Source organism: Rutidosis leptorrhynchoides, chromosome 7 (genome assembly GCF_046630445.1).
Source record: "Rutidosis leptorrhynchoides isolate AG116_Rl617_1_P2 chromosome 7, CSIRO_AGI_Rlap_v1, whole genome shotgun sequence".
Taxonomy (NCBI): Eukaryota; Viridiplantae; Streptophyta; class Magnoliopsida; order Asterales; family Asteraceae; genus Rutidosis; species Rutidosis leptorrhynchoides.
Window position 1 is genome coordinate 312,315,833 of NC_092339.1, and position 15,078 is coordinate 312,330,910.

General features: G+C 39.5%; 1 protein-coding gene across 1 annotated transcript; it reads left to right on the forward strand.

Annotated features, from left to right (window-relative positions):
• The first annotated feature begins 2,006 nt into the window (after nucleotides 1-2,006).
• LOC139857154 (U-box domain-containing protein 45-like) lies at nucleotides 2,007-14,148 on the forward strand. Its single transcript, XM_071845879.1, has 4 exons — nucleotides 2,007-2,251; nucleotides 4,743-5,078; nucleotides 8,734-8,762; nucleotides 13,730-14,148. Exons 1-4 carry the CDS (start codon nucleotides 2,007-2,009, stop codon nucleotides 14,146-14,148), a joined length of 1,029 nt encoding a protein of 342 aa, XP_071701980.1.
• Nucleotides 14,149-15,078: the final 930 nt, after the last annotated feature.

The window sequence follows — 15,078 nt, forward strand, 5'->3', positions numbered from 1 at the left end:
TAAAGAAGAAGCTTTGCACTGTAAACACCAAAAAGAAAAATAATACTAAACAAATAAAAAATAAAATAAATTACATCTTTGAGTTCAAGATCAAAGCGGGTATCTGGCCTGTCTGAACCGTATCGACTCATTGCTTCAGCGTAAGTAAGCCTTGGGAAAGGGTTTTACATAATCAAAAATGACGTAAGGTGTTTGTAATAGTTTGTCATCACAATTAAAGGGTTTTACATAATCATTTTGCTGATTTTTTAGAGCAAAACAAAGATATGCACGTAAGGTGTTTGATGAAATGTCTGAAAGAAAACATTGATTATGACATCAGGGAGGAGCAAGACGCACCTTGCGTCCTTGTGTCCCCGGGAAGCAAGGTCGCAAGAGGCACCTTGCGTCCTTGCGTCCCGGAAAGCAAGGGAGCAAGAGGCAGCTTGCGTCCTTGCGTTCACCGGGGAGCAAGGTCGCAAAGAGCACCTTGCGTCTTGCGCGGGCAAATTGTCAAATTTTTATTTTTATGAGCTCTGAGTTAAATATGAGAGAAAAAATGGGCATTTTATTGATAATTTCAAATAAATAAAATGGGATCAGTTGACAAATTAAATAAATGGAATTGCATGTGGGACCATGTCCATTCTTCTCATATGAGAAATAGATGTAATCATCCGAGAAAAATTGATATATGGGAGACAAGGTAGTCGTGGGACCCAGTAGGATAATTTCACCAAAATTACCTTTTTTGCCACCCGATAATTTTGGCATGTTGTGCTGTCACTTGCTGTCTTCTTCAACTCAAACCACACATGCATCAATTTTCAAACCGAAATTCGTCCATCTTAACACGTTTAAACCCAAATACACGCGTAAATCATGTTTTCCGACGTGTCAATTACGTGTTTATGCTTCTTACATGCGTGGATAATCAAGAACGCGTGAAAAAAAAAAAAAAAAAAACTGATGAAGAACATGCGGCGGCCGGTGGTGGTTCAGCGGCGGTTGGTGGCGGCGATTATCAAAAACACATTAAAAACTCCACCAAAACGCACCAAAATTTACAGAAAATAGCATTAAGACCCGGTAAACATTAACGCATTCTCAGATTTTGCAAACAAACACCCGAAAATTCATGGAAGCTCGATCTCAGATCCAAAAATTCGTAATCAAAAAATTTTGATAACTCGATGAATACTACGAATTAGAACCTGAAATTTTGCATACACAATCACGACATAATTTCCAACCTTTCTACGTTTTTACTTTTTTCCAATTCGATCTAGATCTTCAAAACCTCAAAAAGTCAACGAAAGTCAACTGTGAGATCTAAAAACGAATTTGCAACGTCTTTTTACCTTCGATCCAATCACGAGCTCGGTTGTACCAGCTCTGATACCAATTTGTTGGTCTTGTTAAGGATCAAAACAACCATTAACGAGCAAAAATCAAAGACGGAAGAGATAAACACGATGAATCAAGCATAAATCAATATCTTTAATATAAACGTTGAACTTACAATTGATTTAAACTAAGAAACATCGGTGGCCAGGGGAGATCGAGCATGATCTCCCTTATGCACAGGATCGCCGAATGCGGCTCTCTCAAATTAGGGTTTAGACTCCTGATCTCTTAACCCTAAAGACACACATAAACTGATATATATAGACGACCTAGACTTAGGTTGCCCTAATGGGCCTATCAACATGAATAGCTCAACAGTTACATATGCTCCTATAACTCATCAGTTTCACGCGTGTATATAAACTAGGTGTACAATGTAAGGATAGACGTTATTCGCTCAGTGACGGCCATACAAAATATGCATCAACACCTTTTTTACCTATTTCTACTACTTAATTATATATATGTACCATATAAATATAACTATATATGTATGTGTTTATTGAAATTGCTTAAGAATTGTAGTTTGTTTAGGTCTGATGTAATGCTTTTCCGTACGTTTATTACTTCATTATTGAATTGTGAACTTGAGGTATGTAGTGCCTGAACATGAAGTGAACATGTTTGAAAGCTATGAGGATTTGTTGACTATTTTGACCATGGAGGATGAGAAGAAAAAGCTTAAAGCTGTAGAGCAGATACGGTTGTTGACTAAGGAAGATGAAGAGGCTCGAATCGTTATGGGTGAAAATGGTTTTGTTGAACCGTTGTTGCATTTTTTCGAGTCGACTATGCATCAAAGGAACATTGTTGCTCAAGAAAGTGCAGCCATGGCTCTGTTCAACCTCTCTGTCAATAACAACAGGTATGTTATGGTCACTCTTATTATAAACTAGTCCGGATCCGGCCCGCGCGATGCGGCGGGAGCTTTCGGCTTTTGTATTCATATTTAACGTAGCGTTGTGTATTTACAGATGCGAAAACGGCTCATATCTTAAGCGCCGTTTTAGATGTCGTTGTCTTAAGCGTTTTTAAAAAGTGTCCTCTGTTTTTAATTTGACTAACGTGTTGTCGAGATCCCCATTTTGTTTCAATCAATCTTTTACCTGGCATAGATTAATAAACGTTACTGTAGTTTACAACAAAGTGCATTTATATCTTTTACCTGGCATAGATTAATAAACGTTACTCTGTGTGTGTGTTAATTCTAGTATATAAATGATGAAACCTCATTGCAACGAATAAAAAATAATAAAATCTCCATACCCTTGCAACAACTACTTCATCTTTTTCCATTGAAACATCCTTGAGCACTCATCGTAACAGAAAATACCGTGTTTTGTTCCTGCAGTGAAAATAGCATTAATCCAATAATTATTAATCTACATTGAAATTAAGATTTTCATGCACACATTTACATCTAACTATATTTGGCATATAACCAAGCCGTTCACACGCTTCAAGCATATCAGTCTCCACTTCATAGGAAGTGAAGCTAAAACACAAATAATATCACAGTAGGCGTTAACGCTATTAATAACAATGCAAATTAAGTTTCTTATTCTCTTTATCCAATTCACATTCCTACTCTATAAGTATTGTATTTGTGTTACCAAACCACTAAGATGACTATGTAACCAAACCATCAAACAAAACACACAACTCAAATTGTCAGACTATTACCAAATCGTAAACAATTTACATATTAACTAATATAGACAAAAGTTATGAATAGTAACTAGGGACATTTTCGACTTTTCACCTTTTTTAAAAAAAATTTAACTAAATTTCATTTTACCGCCCCCACACTTTTTTGAAAAATTCAAATCGACCCCCCAAACAGGGGGGTAACATGTCAATTAATCATTTTCATAAAAAATCTTAAATAAACTCCACCCAAATATTCAACGGGTCATAACTTCTCGCTCGCAACGAGTTAAATTTTTCCGACACCATCGTTATACTCGAAATAATTTTAGGAACACAATGTCACTAGCTATACGCAAAACGGACGCTTTTTAAAAAACGCTAAATATTTGGGGTACTTTTCATACACGTTGATTTTGCGTTAAATTTTTAAAAGTCGACAATTCCATAGCGAAACACGGAGATGCACATATATTGTTAATTTAAAATAACATTTAAATCTCTCACGGGTTATACCCTTTAGTTCGACTCGAGTTGCGCTTCAACGACATCATCGTTAGCCACAAAATAATTTTACTAAACGCAATAAAATACATTGATAATCGAACCCCGGCGCGAAGCGAGGGTTAGATAACTAGTTTTACCTAATTGCTAACAAATATAAATTAAATTACACAATAAAATAGATTTAAAAAAATCCAACGAAAACCCTAAAATAAAAAAGTTTTACTTCCTCAAATATCCCTCTTTTTTAACTGAAAAAAAAACAATAAAAACATATGATACAACTTTTTAGGGTTTTAACAAACAGGAAACCCTAAGTTTTCAGATTCAAACCTTAACCTTCCAAACCTATTCGATCGCTGATGTTAATTGGTTCTAATGATTCAGATAAAAGAAGCCGGTGCTGAACAACAACCAACGAAAATCGTTTGATCGTGCAAAGATCTCGATGATTCGCCACCACCTATAGCATATTAATCTGGGGTGAAAATAAATTTAGGTGGTCGATTGAAATCGCCACAACCGCTAGCATATTAGGGCAAAAATGAAGTAGATGGTGGAAACACTTTATAAATAATCAGTAAGGAGTAAAATGACAAAGATACCCCTTACTGTTTGTGCGCTGATATACTTATTGGAAATATATATACTCACTATACTATTTGTGTAGTATCAGAAATTACCCATCTGCCCCTATGAACAGTAATGTTCTCTTTATGGGCAGGGGTATTATGGTTATTTGCATTCATTTTTTACTTTTTTAAAAAAATACATTTCTTAACATTTTCTTTTTTCCTTTATTTACAACATTTTTTTTTCTCCCACATTTTACTATTGGAACCAAAAGTGTCCGATTTTTGTGATTTCAGCCACATTCAATTATGTGTGTTCGGTAAGTTGAAGCGGGGTATTGTTTTTTTTTCCGGTTATACTAGGGTAAAATATTATAATCGAAAATATCTAGTCTTTACCGATCGTCTCTCTATCTACAATTCTACATTATAACATCCTTTACGTAAACTGTCCCACCACAATGCGCGTACCCAAACACACGTTTAATAAAAATAAAGTATTGGTGAAATTATACTTTTTTTTTATCATTTGGCACCCTAGCTATTTGTGAAAGTTTTGCCGCCTTTGTCACATAATATTTCGTAACACGATTAGTATTTAACTTGTGAGCGACTGCGGATCTGTTTTTTCAGAAACAAAGAAATGATGTTACAAGCCGGAGTACTTCCGTTGCTAGAGGACATGATCAGAAATTCAGGCTCACCGGGAGCAGTTGCAGCCCTCTACCTGAACCTATCCTGTTTAGAACAAGCCAAGCCCATTATCGGTTCGAGTGAAGCGGTCCCGTTTTTGATACGGGTTCTAGAGGACAGCGCAAATCTCGAATGTAAATCTGATGCTCTACACGCACTCTTCCATCTTTCAACGTGCCATTCTAACATCTCCCGGCTCGTATCCTTAGGCATTCTAAATGCGCTTCTGCCACTCGTCAATGACATCACATGGACCGAAAAAGTATTAGCCGTTTTGTAACACCCGTTTTTCAGTTACACGTTATTTCGAGCGTCATTCGAAATACGAGGCATGTAAGCGTATATTTGGATCCCAAATAAAATTAGAGTTGATGTTCTAAAACCTTACCATTGGATAGTAAATCTCATTATGTTTCCAACGATATTTGGTTCATCAAAAATGGAGCTACGGTTTGAAAGTTACGACCAAAACAAGTTCAGTTTCAGGCTCAGTTCATTGGGACTCCGTCCAGACTTTGGGACGCCGTCCAAGAATGAAGGGTGGGACGCCGTCCGGCCATTTTGGACGCCATCCAAAGTGCCTGACAGGCCAGCAGCTGTATTTTAAAGGTTTTAAAAGAGGGTATTTGAGTCTTTTCACTTGGGGGTCGGTTTTGAGCCATTAAAACTGATCCACTCTCATTCTTATCCCCATTTCACCTTCTCAAACACTCTCATCAAACCCTAGTGAGAGAGAGAGAGGTTCTAGCGAGAGAGAGTTGGGGATTTGGAGAAGAAGAAGTGTGATTCGGGTCGGGTCTCAAAAGTTAAAGTTGTTCACCTCGTTCACGGCTACGTGGTGGTAGTGTTGGTAAGCTCTAAATCCGAATTTCTTTGTTAAGATTATTGTTTGAGTTAAAGTTTGTGCTAGTTAGAGTTATAACCCATTTATTGTGAAGTTTGGGGGTTTTTGGGGAAGATTCATGTATGTAAACCCGAATTGGTGACTTAGGGTTTCAATTGATGGAATTGTTAGTTTGGACCTTGCATGTGTTAGTTAAACCTTAGAACACTTGTGTTGACTTGATTTTTGGGTGTAAACCCTAATCTAGGTCAAAATGGGTTGAATGGGTATTTTGGGTCAAGTAAGCTTGATTCGGTGTCAAACTAAGTTATGGGTCAAGATTTGATGAACCAAGTATTTAAATGTTTGATTCAAGTGTTAAATGGTATTTTGGAAAGTTAGTCACTAGCCGTTAGTGATTAAAGATGTTTTTGGAACTTATGTCAAAATGGGTTGACTTAGATGGGTCAAATTTGGTAATGACTTTAATTTTAGATTAATTGGATGATAAGCAATTTTGGTTAAGACCTAGATTGGTTTAAATGGTGTCAAATATAATTTTGGTTAAATTGTACTTGTTGGATGGGTCGGAATTACCACCCGTAGTGGTAGTTGGTGAAGTCCACTTTATTTGTCTAAATGGGATGTTTGTGGTGATAGGTGTAAACCCTTGGTTAAGGGTGTTGAAGTCGAATTCTCTCGTAGAGAATGTATGTTGATTGTTTGTATATCTATATGCGTATTATAGGTAAAAGGTTTGCTCGGTTGCTTTTGGAGGCGATTTACGTTTATGACTTGTGCGGGCAATTCGAGGTGAGTGGAATAATTATATGCGTAGGTATATAATGTATCTATTTGTTGTAGCGTGAAATGTGTAGTGTCGAGGTGTTAAGACACCACGTTTCACGTGAAGAGTGTAGCATCGAGGTGTTAAGATGCCACTCGGGTGTAGCATCGAGGTGTTAAGATGCCACCTAGGAGTGTAGTGTCGAGGTGTTAAGACACCACTCCGTAAAATAATGAGTAAAGCATCGAGGTGTTAAGATGCCACTCGGGGTGAAGTGCCGAGGTGTTAAGGTGCCACCCTAGGGGTTAGTGGTGCGAGGTGTTAAGTGCCCTAACGGATGTTATGAACACCGATGGCGTTTTCGCGAGCGCCGTTCCCTTGTACTATTGGTTAACCATGGTTATTTGTGTTGTAGCGTAAGCATATTATATTTGTTCATATTATATATGCTTTTGTTATGCTAGCTTGATTATTGGAGGTTATAGCTTGTAATTGTGATGATAAGCTAATTGTGTTGCTAGCATGTATGCGGTATGTGAGTAAGTGTTTGCAAGTAGGTATATTATATATGTATGTGTATAATTATTGCATTCACTAAGCCTCGGCTTACCCCTCTCGTTGTTTACCTTTTTACAGGTATTGTGTTATTGATGCTAGCTAGTTGTTAGACTAGACGTGCAGGAGCGGTTGGGCTTGATGGGGTAGCTTTCGGATAATTGGACGCGGATGAGGGTTTTGGTTGTCCCCGGGATTATGCTCTTGGTATCGGGTTGGGTTGTAGAGTTCTAATCCGTCTAAAGAGATAAATGGGTCGAAACTGCTACTTTATTTATAAAACGGGTCATTGTGAGCCCGGGGTTGTAAAACTTGTTTTAATGGTGGCAATATCTTAGTTTTACTTAATATGTCATATTGTGAAAATGGTTTCGTTGAAAAGTGTCGGGGAGCGAGTTTTTCACTCGCGTGTAAACAAAAGCTGATCAGTACTTTTTAGTTCATTGGGACGTCGTCCCAAATCCTTGGACGCCGTCCCAGTTGTAAAGGCGGGACGCCGTCCAGATGGGCAGTCACAGAATTTTTTTTTTTTTGTGTCGTGTTTTTGGTAAATCAATGTTGGGTTGTTACAAGTGGTATCAGAGCATAGTCTAAGGGAATTAGGTGACCTTGGAATAGGTGCCTAGTCTTAGACTTATTGGCGGTCGTGCGTTATTTGCGGGACTTGTAGGATTTCGGGTCGGATTGAGATTTGTTAGTGCCTTAGAGTAGGTGACTAACTAGGACTTGTTTTTGTCCAAAGTGTGATGATGTGGGGCCTTATTTCGCGTGTAAATTAGTGCCTTAGATTGCTAGTGCCTAAGGTAAGTAGGCGAACTTGGACGTTGTGTTAGTGATAGTCACCTAGGTTGTAGGTTGACTTGTCGTTGTGGTGTACTTGTGTACATTTATTACTATTGTATATTGGTGTATATATATATACAGGTATCTAATTGGTGCATTGTCTTAGAGATGAATCTATTGGAGAGATTCAAAGGTTTGGCGGTTTTGAGTGATCAAGTTCACGGTAAGGACTTTGGTCATTCGGGTACTAGGAGTTATCGTGTGTTATTTTGTGTGAATGTTGCGTCAGTCCGGGTAAAGTACTTTACGTGACCATGTGGAAATGGTAAGATACGCATTTGTAATAATGACCGATCACCATTATTACGAAAGTATATCTTGACACTAAACATGACATGACAAGTACCGAACGGAGGAGACGTGGCATGGTTGGGGTAGAACGGGACGAATTAGGAATCTTTTATTGGTTCCTAGGATATAGTAGTCTCGAGTGATGTGCTTGTTATCACATCAGGTTCTTTGTGAGTCGGGAAGTGTAAGATGGAATCGGTTAGTTAAGTGAGCGAGCTAACTCACGAGTTTGGTGCGTGCTTAGCCACCCTAAGTAGTGGGTGCATTATTGAGATTGTAATTGGTTTTAGTTACCCATCGTAACTAGGATGACCGATTTACGCTTGCGTGTGTGCGACGAGGACTTGAATTCCGTAATGGAATGCGACAAGTCTAATGATTGTAGTTTTGAGTTACACTCGGTAGAGTGTGTGGGTAGAGAATCGTGTTAGGATTCTAATTGTGAGTCGCCTTGGAATTGGCGAATCGAGGAGTCTTCGGGTCATTAAACTCATGGGAGTGGGACCCATATGACGATGTTTACGATAGTGTGTTGGTGTGTTGTGGATTATAGGGTAACATTCCTAACGGAATACCCCTGTCGTTGTGACTGTGCCGATAGGTGGAAGGGTGTAAGACTTGGTGTTCTCAAGCATCTCCTTAGTGTTAGATGAAGGGTTTCGTTAGGCTATATCTTTTTGGCCTTGTGAAAATTGCGGGTAGCGTGTGATCGCTAGGAACCTTCGATAAGACGATAAACCGTAAGGTTTGTCGGGTATGTATGACTTCGGGTCATTATTATAGAGAGACGGGTGACATCGGGTGTATGGATCCTAAAGATCGAGTTCTAAAATTTAGTAGGTTGTGGCGGGAGTCTGTATGACACTGCGTCAGGTGCCTTCTTATACCTGCTAGTGTGATGTTCAACTCCGATGATGGTGTGATCACTTTGTGCTTAGGGTGCCGGTGAGATACCCTTGGAAGCAGCGGAGATTATAATAGTGATCGACGGGTGATAGTAATACGACGGTTGCAAAAGTTGAAGTTTAAGAGCATTGTGATGAATACTTCTTATGAAGTGAAGGGTGAGCAAATCTTGTTGCTCTTAAGTGATAGACGGGTAAAGATGACCGGTGAGCCGGTGACGGACTTAATGGTCGGTTAGTCCGAAGGGTTTTGATGAAGTGTTGATATTATGGTGGACGCAATTATGGTGTCAGAATTGGTCACTCTTCTCCATGAGAGTGAGCAATTGTTGATAACGATTCGTCAAGTGGAAGGTCGGGTGATCTCGACTGAGAATCACGACTAAGTAAGCGGCGTGACATATGCCTAGGCTTAGAGGCATATGTAAGACTTTGGTGGAGTTTGCTTTTCGAACGATTAAGGTGGTTAGTTGTGAATTGTGGTATGAAGGTGCGATTTCATCGCGTGTACGACGTCTCAAGTGATTGTGCATGTCGGCTCTGAGAGCCTAAAGCGAATTTGTGGTGAATTGATGTTTATGACCAGTGGTGAGAATGGTCAGGTGTGACGTGGAATTACAATTCCGCGGGATGTTATCATCTTGGCGGTGAGAATAGGGAGATAAATCCTAAGTGGGGGAGTTTTTACTGCCGCCTGAGGAAAACTCCAGTGGTGTTATGTATAGTGAAATGTTGGAGCGTACCGTGCTAAGCCTCAATGGGTATTCAGAGCTCCTAACGAGGAAGTGTGACGGGTTGCTAATGTCGACTCGAGATCGTGCTCTACGATTATGAGTTACAACTCGAGAATGTTATGCGTGAAGATTGTGATGATGGGATCGAAGGAAGTGTAAGACTTCCTATGTAAGGTGGTCGTGTTGTACCAATGTGCGGTATGAGACCAAATGTGAAGTTTGAGATCCCGGAGTGAGAGGATGAAGTGTCGTTGCGAGTGCTCCCGTAGTGAAAAATCTGGGTTGTCATGAAACCCGGACAGTATAATTGAATGAGAACGAGTTCGATATCGTGGCGAATATAGTATTTTCCCTGTCGGGAAACACAATCGTGAAGATTGTCAGTGGATTATTCCACTTTATGGACGAATGTGAGGCGGAGAGTGTCGATTTTGACTGTCTCACATCGAGACACGCAGATGTTGTTTGTTTGCGAGAGTGTGCTCCCTAGTGATGCGACTGTTAGTTGCATTGAAATGTTGAGACCATCCTTAACGGACGGTCTAGGTAGGAAAGTTCACCCGGCGTGGTGAATATTTTTGTGAGTCGTGTGGCGAATTGCGGAAATTTTGTGATGATGATTCGCCGTTGACGGGATTTTGGTATACGAATAGCTTCTATGCTAGTACTAGGAAGCCATATTGTATGGTTCAGAGGAGAAACCCTATGACGATGTGTTGATGTTTCGTCTAATTCGTGGTGTATTATTGTCGTCCTGGATTAATCCAGTGACGTATAGTCGTGTGTGGATCGATCGGCGGGAAAGTGGTGCTTCCTAAGTGTTATTGCAGGGTTATTAAAATTTTTTCGTTGAAGGAATGATCCGGTGTAGAGCCGGAGGGAGTTTGGTTCTTGGCCTAAAGAATATTCAGGAATGATCGGTCGAGTAGTACAGTTATGAACCAAATGAGTACGAAATTTTAAGGAAGCATGAATCCTTCTCGATTTGGATTAATGTAAGACTTGGTTCGCGGCGTAGTGAATTTAGAAGATCGCATAGGGCGATATAGTTATGGATGACGCTTGTTGCGTGTTGCAGCCGTGATAACTTGAAGGAAAATGTGGTATTTTTCGTATTTTCTAAATGGAAATTCTGGACGTTGAGTGTATGAGATATCGTTTATTGCGGTAGTGCACGCTAGTGATCATTAGCGTGTGGTGGGATCTTAGAATTCACGGATGATGTTATGGATGACGGGCTTTGTTGTGTTTTGTAGGAATCGTGAGGTGTGACGACGATGGTTGCCGGTGAATTGTCCTTCTTTTAGGACGATTGTGAAGTACGGTTGTTGTATTATGATGCGTTAGTGCACGAAGCGAGGATTCGGATGAGTTTACTACTTGTGTGACTCTGCGTTGGAAGCGGAAATGTTCGTGGGAGAAGTGCTTAACTTCTAGTGTTTGTGCGGATCACGAGGACGTGATCCAATTTAAGTGGGGGAGAGTTGTAACACCCGTTTTTCAGTTACACGTTATTTCGAGCGTCATTCGAAATACGAGGCATGTAAGCGTATATTTGGATCCCAAATAAAATTAGAGTTGATGTTCTAAAACCTTACCATTGGATAGTAAATCTCATTACGTTTCCAACGATATTTGGTTCATCAAAAACGGAGCTACGGTTTGAAAGTTATGACCAAAACAAGTTCAGTTTCAGGCTCAGTTCATTGGGACTCCGTCCAGACTTTGGGACGCCGTCCAAGAATGAAGGGTGGGACGCCGTCCGGCCATTTTGGACGCCGTCCAAAGTGCCTGACAGGCCAGCAGCTGTATTTTAAAGGTTTTAAAAGAGGGTATTTGAGTCTTTTCAATTGGGGGTCGGTTTTGAGCCATTAAAACTGATCCACTCTCATTCTTATCCCCATTTCACCTTCTCAAACACTCTCATCAAACCCTAGTGAGAGAGAGAGAGGTTCTAGCGAGAGAGAGTTGGGGATTTGGAGAAGAAGAAGTGTGATTCGGGTCGGGTCTCAAGAGTTAAAGTTGTTCACCTCGTTCACGGCTACGTGGTGGTAGTGTTGGTAAGCTCTAAATCCGAATTTCTTTGTTAAGATTATTGTTTGAGTTAAAGTTTGTGCTAGTTAGAGTTATAACCCATTTATTGTGAAGTTTGGGGGTTTTTGGGGAAGATTCATGTATGTAAACCCGAATTGGTGACTTAGGGTTTCAATTGATGGAATTGTTAGTTTGGACCTTGCATGTGTTAGTTAAACCTTAGAACACTTGTGTTGACTTGATTTTTGGGTGTAAACCCTAATCTAGGTCAAAATGGGTCGAATGGGTATTTTGGGTCAAGTAAGCTTGATTCGGTGTCAAACTAAGTTATGGGTCAATATTTGATGAACCAAGTATATAAATGTTTGATTCAAGTGTTAAATGGTATTTTGGAAAGTTAGTCACTAGCCGTTAGTGATTAAAGATGTTTTTGGAACTTATGTCAAAATGGGTTGACTTAGATGGGTCAAATTTGGTAATGACTTTAATTTTAGATTAATTGGATGATAAGCAATTTTGGTTAAGACCTAGATTGGTTTAAATGGTGTCAAATATAATTTTGGTTAAATTGTACTTGTTGGATGGGTCGGAATTACCACCCGTAGTGGTAATTGGTAAAGTCCACTTTATTTGTCTAAATGGGCGGTTTGTGGTGATAGGTGTAAACCCTTGGTTAAGGGTGTTGAAGTCGAATTCTCTCGTAGAGAATGTATGTTGATTGTTTGTATATCTATATGCGTATTATAGGTAAAAGGTTTGCTCGGTTGCTTTTGGAGGCGATTTACGTTTATGACTTGTGCGGGCAATTCGAGGTGAGTGGAATAATTATATGCGTAGGTATATAATGTATCTATTTGTTGTAGCGTGAAATGTGTAGTGTCGAGGTGTTAAGACACCACGTTTCACGTGAAGAGTGTAGCATCGAGGTGTTAAGATGCCACTCGGGTGTAGCATCGAGGTGTTAAGATGCCACCTAGGAGTGTAGTGTCGAGGTGTTAAGACACCACTCCGTAAAATAATGAGTGAAGCATCGAGGTGTTAAGATGCCACTCGGGGTGAAGTGCCGAGGTGTTAAGGTGCCACCCTAGGGGTTAGTGGTGCGAGGTGTTAAGTGCCCTAACGGATGTTATGAACACCGATGGCGTTTTCGCGAGCGCCGTTCCCTTGTACTATTGGTTAACCATGGTTATTTGTGTTGTAGCGTAAGCATATTATATTTGTTCATATTATATATGCTTTTGTTATGCTAGCTTGATTATTGGAGGTTATAGCTTGTAATTGTGATGATAAGCTAATTGTGTTGCTAGCATGTATGCGGTATGTGAGTAAGTGTTTGCAAGTAGGTATATTATATATGTATGTGTATAATTATTGCATTCACTAAGCCTCAGCTTACCCCTCTCGTTGTTTACCTTTTTACAGGTATTGTGTTATTGATGCTAGCTAGTTGTTAGACTAGACGTGCAGGAGCGGTTGGGCTTGATGGGGTAGCTTTCGGATAATTGGACGCGGATGGGGGTTTTGGTAGTCCCCGGGATTATGCTCTTGGTATCGGGTTGAGTTGTAGAGTTCTAATCCGTCTAAAGAGATAAATGGGTCGAAACTGCTACTTTATTTATAAAACGGGTCATTGTGAGCCCGGGGTTGTAAAACTTGTTTTTATGGTGGCAATATCTTAGTTTTACTTAATATGTCATATTGTGAAAATGGTTTCGTTGAAAAGTGTCGGGGAGCGAGTTTTTCACTCGAGTGTAAACAAAAACTGATCAGTACTTTTTAGTTCATTGGGACGCCGTCCCAAATCCTTGGACGCCGTCCCAGTGGTAAAGGCGGGACGCCGTCCCGATTTCTGGACGCCGTCCAGATGGGCAGTCACAGAAAAAAAAAATTTGTGTCGCGTTTTTGGTAAATCAATGTTGGGTTGTTACACGTTTTGACCAACATGGCTAATGTAGCTAAAGATGAGATCGTATCAACTCACGGTTTAATCGGTTCGATTTCATCGGTTCTTGATTTTACCGAGGAAATAGTACAAGAACAAGCTGCAGCCTGCTTGCTGATTTTATGCACAAAAAATGAAAAGTGTATTCAGATGGTTCTTCAAGAAGGGGTTATACCTTCACTAGTGTCGATATCCGCTAATGGGACTGAAAGAGGAAAACAAATGGCTCAGAAGCTGTTGATGTTGTTCAGGGAGCAACGTCATCGGGACCCACCGACTGTATACTGTGGTGGCCCACAGGAATGTGAGATTGGTGGGGGCCGTGTTGATGCGAAAGTTAAGTCGTTAACGAAACAGGCGTCTAGGAGAAAAATGGGGAGAGCTTGGAGTTCTTTGTGGAGAAACAAAAGTTTCTTGGTGAACCAGTGTTGAGCCGAATGGTTAGGTGAGTTGGTGCGACCCTTGACTGTGGCTCGAACCTGTGTATGACTTTACCGGTTTGGTCAGAATTTAGTAGAAGTTGTAACCTGTAAATTCTTTTTAATCTTACATAATCTCACTTTTATTTGCTGCTAATTTTGTGCAAGTTTATGTCATCTATCTTTGATGAGTAGGCAAGTTTGAGCTAATTATGGGTTGCCTTGCTTAAGACATTCTAACATTCTGTTCTAACCATATATTTATAATTTTGACATTAAATGCTTAGTAGGAATGGGCTGGGCTAATTCGAATTTTGAGGAAATATTATGAACCAACAAAACTATATTAATGCCTCTATAAAAATCACACATTGGAACAGAAACTTTTAACTAATTCCTCAATCCACACATAAAATGAGTTATGATGACTTGCAACAAGTGTTCGAATTTTCCTTAGTAATTGTCCCTTGAAATTGACATTGCATGCTCAAAGAGGAAAACATATTTCTTTGGTGTTACTTCGTACATTATAAGACAATTTCTAACTGTGACTGATATCACAAACAGTTAGTACACTTTTTGGTCAAAAAGTGTAATCTGCGTGTGACATGACAATGTTAGTTTCTGACATTTTTTAACCGTTGTGACAGTTTTTTGTGTCAAATATTAGGTTGGGTGATGTGGTAAAATCTGATTGAAAATTGGGTAAAAATAAATAAATTAATAATATGAAATGTCCCGTTCATATCGATTATAAACGTTCCATATTAATTGATTTCGTTGCGAGGTTTTGACCTCTATATGAGACGTTTTTCAAAGACTGCATTCGATTTTAAAACAAACCATAACCTTTATTTTATCGATAAAGGTTTAAAAATTATTACGACGATTATCAAATAACGATAATCTAAAATATAGCGTTTTCACACGATTATTACATAAT

What these genes read in the sequence shown, in the direction of transcription:
- LOC139857154 (XM_071845879.1), top strand. Translation starts at nt 2,007, where the DNA reads ATGTTTGAAAGCTATGAGGATTTGTTGACTATTTTGACCATGGAGGAT. An exon ending in GAAAAAGTATTAGCCGTTTT is followed by an intron (nt 5,079 to 8,733) that starts GTAACACCCGTT and finishes GGTGTTCTCAAG; the next exon opens with CATCTCCTTAGTGTTAGATG. An exon ending in AGTGTTAGATGAAGGGTTTC is followed by an intron (nt 8,763 to 13,729) that starts GTTAGGCTATAT and finishes TGGCTAATGTAG; the next exon opens with CTAAAGATGAGATCGTATCA.